The sequence below is a fragment of the Austrofundulus limnaeus genome, unplaced genomic scaffold (genome assembly GCF_001266775.1).
Source record: "Austrofundulus limnaeus strain Quisiro unplaced genomic scaffold, Austrofundulus_limnaeus-1.0 Scaffold720, whole genome shotgun sequence".
NCBI lineage: Eukaryota > Metazoa > Chordata > Actinopteri > Cyprinodontiformes > Rivulidae > Austrofundulus > Austrofundulus limnaeus.
In genome coordinates this window covers 97,981-100,207 of record NW_013953122.1, presented here as the reverse complement: position 1 = coordinate 100,207, position 2,227 = coordinate 97,981, and the positions used below count along the sequence as shown (strand labels likewise).

Here is a 2,227-nt window from a genome sequence, read left to right as displayed (position 1 = left end):
CTTTGAAACTGTATTTTGGTTTATTAAAAATTCAGTTTGACTACTTTCACTTTCAGTTCCATAATTCAGATTTTTGTGTCACATCCTGGTCCTTGAGGAAGCCAGGCAGAGTAATCAAACACAGATCCACAGATTTGCGTGCCTACGAATTGTTGTTTGAGTTGATGTTTTAAATTTAGCTTTGTTTTTTTTTGTTTTTTTGTGTGTAAATCACTTTTGTTTGAACTTATTTAGGGGATAAAAGGGGCACATATTATAAGATTTATTCTTCGTCTTCTGGTTTTCATTTAATTTGATTGTTTTTTTGTTGTTTTGTTTTTAAAATGAATAAATTTCTAACAAAAAAAACTTTGAAGTTTCTCTTCTGGATGTAACAGAGTTGATGCAATCCACTGTAAAAGTGACAAAAACAGACAAAGTTATTTTATTGCAGTGATTAATTTGACCTATATGTAGAAAATGTTACATTTACGTCACATCATGGATCAGTCAGCAGCAGCATCTGATCAATATCTGATCCATGATGTCATCATGTAAATGTAACATTTTATACAAATAGATAAAATTAATCACTGCAATGAAATAACTTTGTCTGTTTTTGTCACTTTTACAGTGGATTGCATCAACTCTGTTACATCCAGAAGGGAAACTTCACCAAAGTGAAACATAAATCTGTGGATCTGTGTTTGATTACTCTGCCTGGCTTTCTCAAGGACCAGGATGTGACACAAAAATCTGAATTATGGAACTGAAAGTGAAAGTAGTCAAACTGAATTTTAATAAACCAAAATATAGTTTCAAAGAAAATTAATTCAGATACAAAACTTTAAATTCAGCTTCAATTTAGTAAAATATATTCTCAAACGAATGCATTTAATTTGAAATTATGAACATTCAGATTCAATCTGAGCAATTCAAATTGGCACAAGATTTATCCCATAGAGCAGTGGTTCCCAAAGTGGGGTCCTGAAACATCAAGGTGGGGTCCTGAAAAGATTTTCTAAATTAATTACATTTTTGCCTTAGTTGCCTAAAATGTATAAATGTAGGATAATAAATATTGTAACTATGCCCATGTTTAGTTGGCCTGATACAAATATTTATCATCCAAAAACAGTTGAGGGCTCAGGTCTCTGCTGCTGTTATTTTGTGGGTTAAAAGCTGAAAAGTTTGGGAACCACTGAACTTCAGAAATCAATTTAAAGGGTAATTGGTGATGTAATATTTCCCCTATAATTTTTACAAAAACACAAAATAAGTATAAATAAGTATTTATATTTGTGTAGCCTTTGTTTTAGGGTTATTAACAAAGTTTGTGTACTCAGACCAGTAATATTTGGAGTCACAAGTTCTTGCCATGAATATTTTGTGGTTCAGAAAATAAAAAGTTTGGGAACCACTGCCATAGACAACTGCAGCCTGTTTGTCTGTTAGCAAAATATCACGTGAACTGCTGTGGTAGTAGCTGAGAGTCATGATGAACTCACGCTCCGAGCTCCAACAGATCAAAAAAAAAACATTTGTTGTTTTTCAAAATAAAACTCTGAAGAAGACTGAGCAGAAGGAGGTGTTGCAGAACAAGAACCAGACCAGAACAGAACCAGGACCAGGACCAGGACCTCGGGTCTGAACCCACACAGATCAGCTGATCAGGCGGCGTGCTGTCACCTGGAGTGGGCGGTCCCGGTCAGGTCGGCCTTCAGGCTGCTGTGACGGGACAGTTTGGGCTGGGAACGGGTCCGACGGAGAGACTGCTTCAGTCTGCGCGACAGGAAACCCTGAAGAAGAAGAAGAAGAAGAAGAAGAAGAACAGGTGAGGATCTGATCAGGTGTTTATTGATCCGTGGGGTTTTCAGATATCGGATCACGCCGGACAGGAAGCTGCAGGCTGAACGAGCCGACACAGGAAGCAGGTTAAGAATCGAGGTGATGGTGGAACCTAAAGAGCTGAGCAGCAGGTTGTTTCAGGTGTTGTTCACCTGCAGTGTGTTTGTTTATATGAAACTGAGGCTGTAACCATGGAAACAGTCCGAGTGTGATGGCGATCTGAGGATCAATCAGGTGCGGTGGGATCATGACTCACCTGCAGGGGGCACGGCTCAGCTGATCTACAGCTGACAGCAGCTCAGCTCCCGTTGCCATGGAAACTACAGGCTGATGCTGGCGGTATGTGTGTGTGTGTGTGTGTGTGTGTGTGTGTGTGTGTGTGTGTGTGTGTGTGTGTGTG

General features: G+C 38.9%; 1 protein-coding gene across 1 annotated transcript in view; it reads right to left on the bottom strand.

Annotated features, from left to right (window-relative positions):
- Window positions 1–1,778, bottom strand: part of LOC106532134 (disabled homolog 2-interacting protein) — a gene marked incomplete at both ends in the record, with an annotated part of 17,367 nt that extends 15,589 nt beyond the window's left edge. The window contains 1 exon segment of the mRNA XM_014028143.1: window positions 1,669–1,778. Coding sequence (XP_013883597.1) covers window positions 1,669–1,778 — 110 coding nt within the window.
- Between the last annotated feature and the right edge of the window lie 449 nt (window positions 1,779–2,227).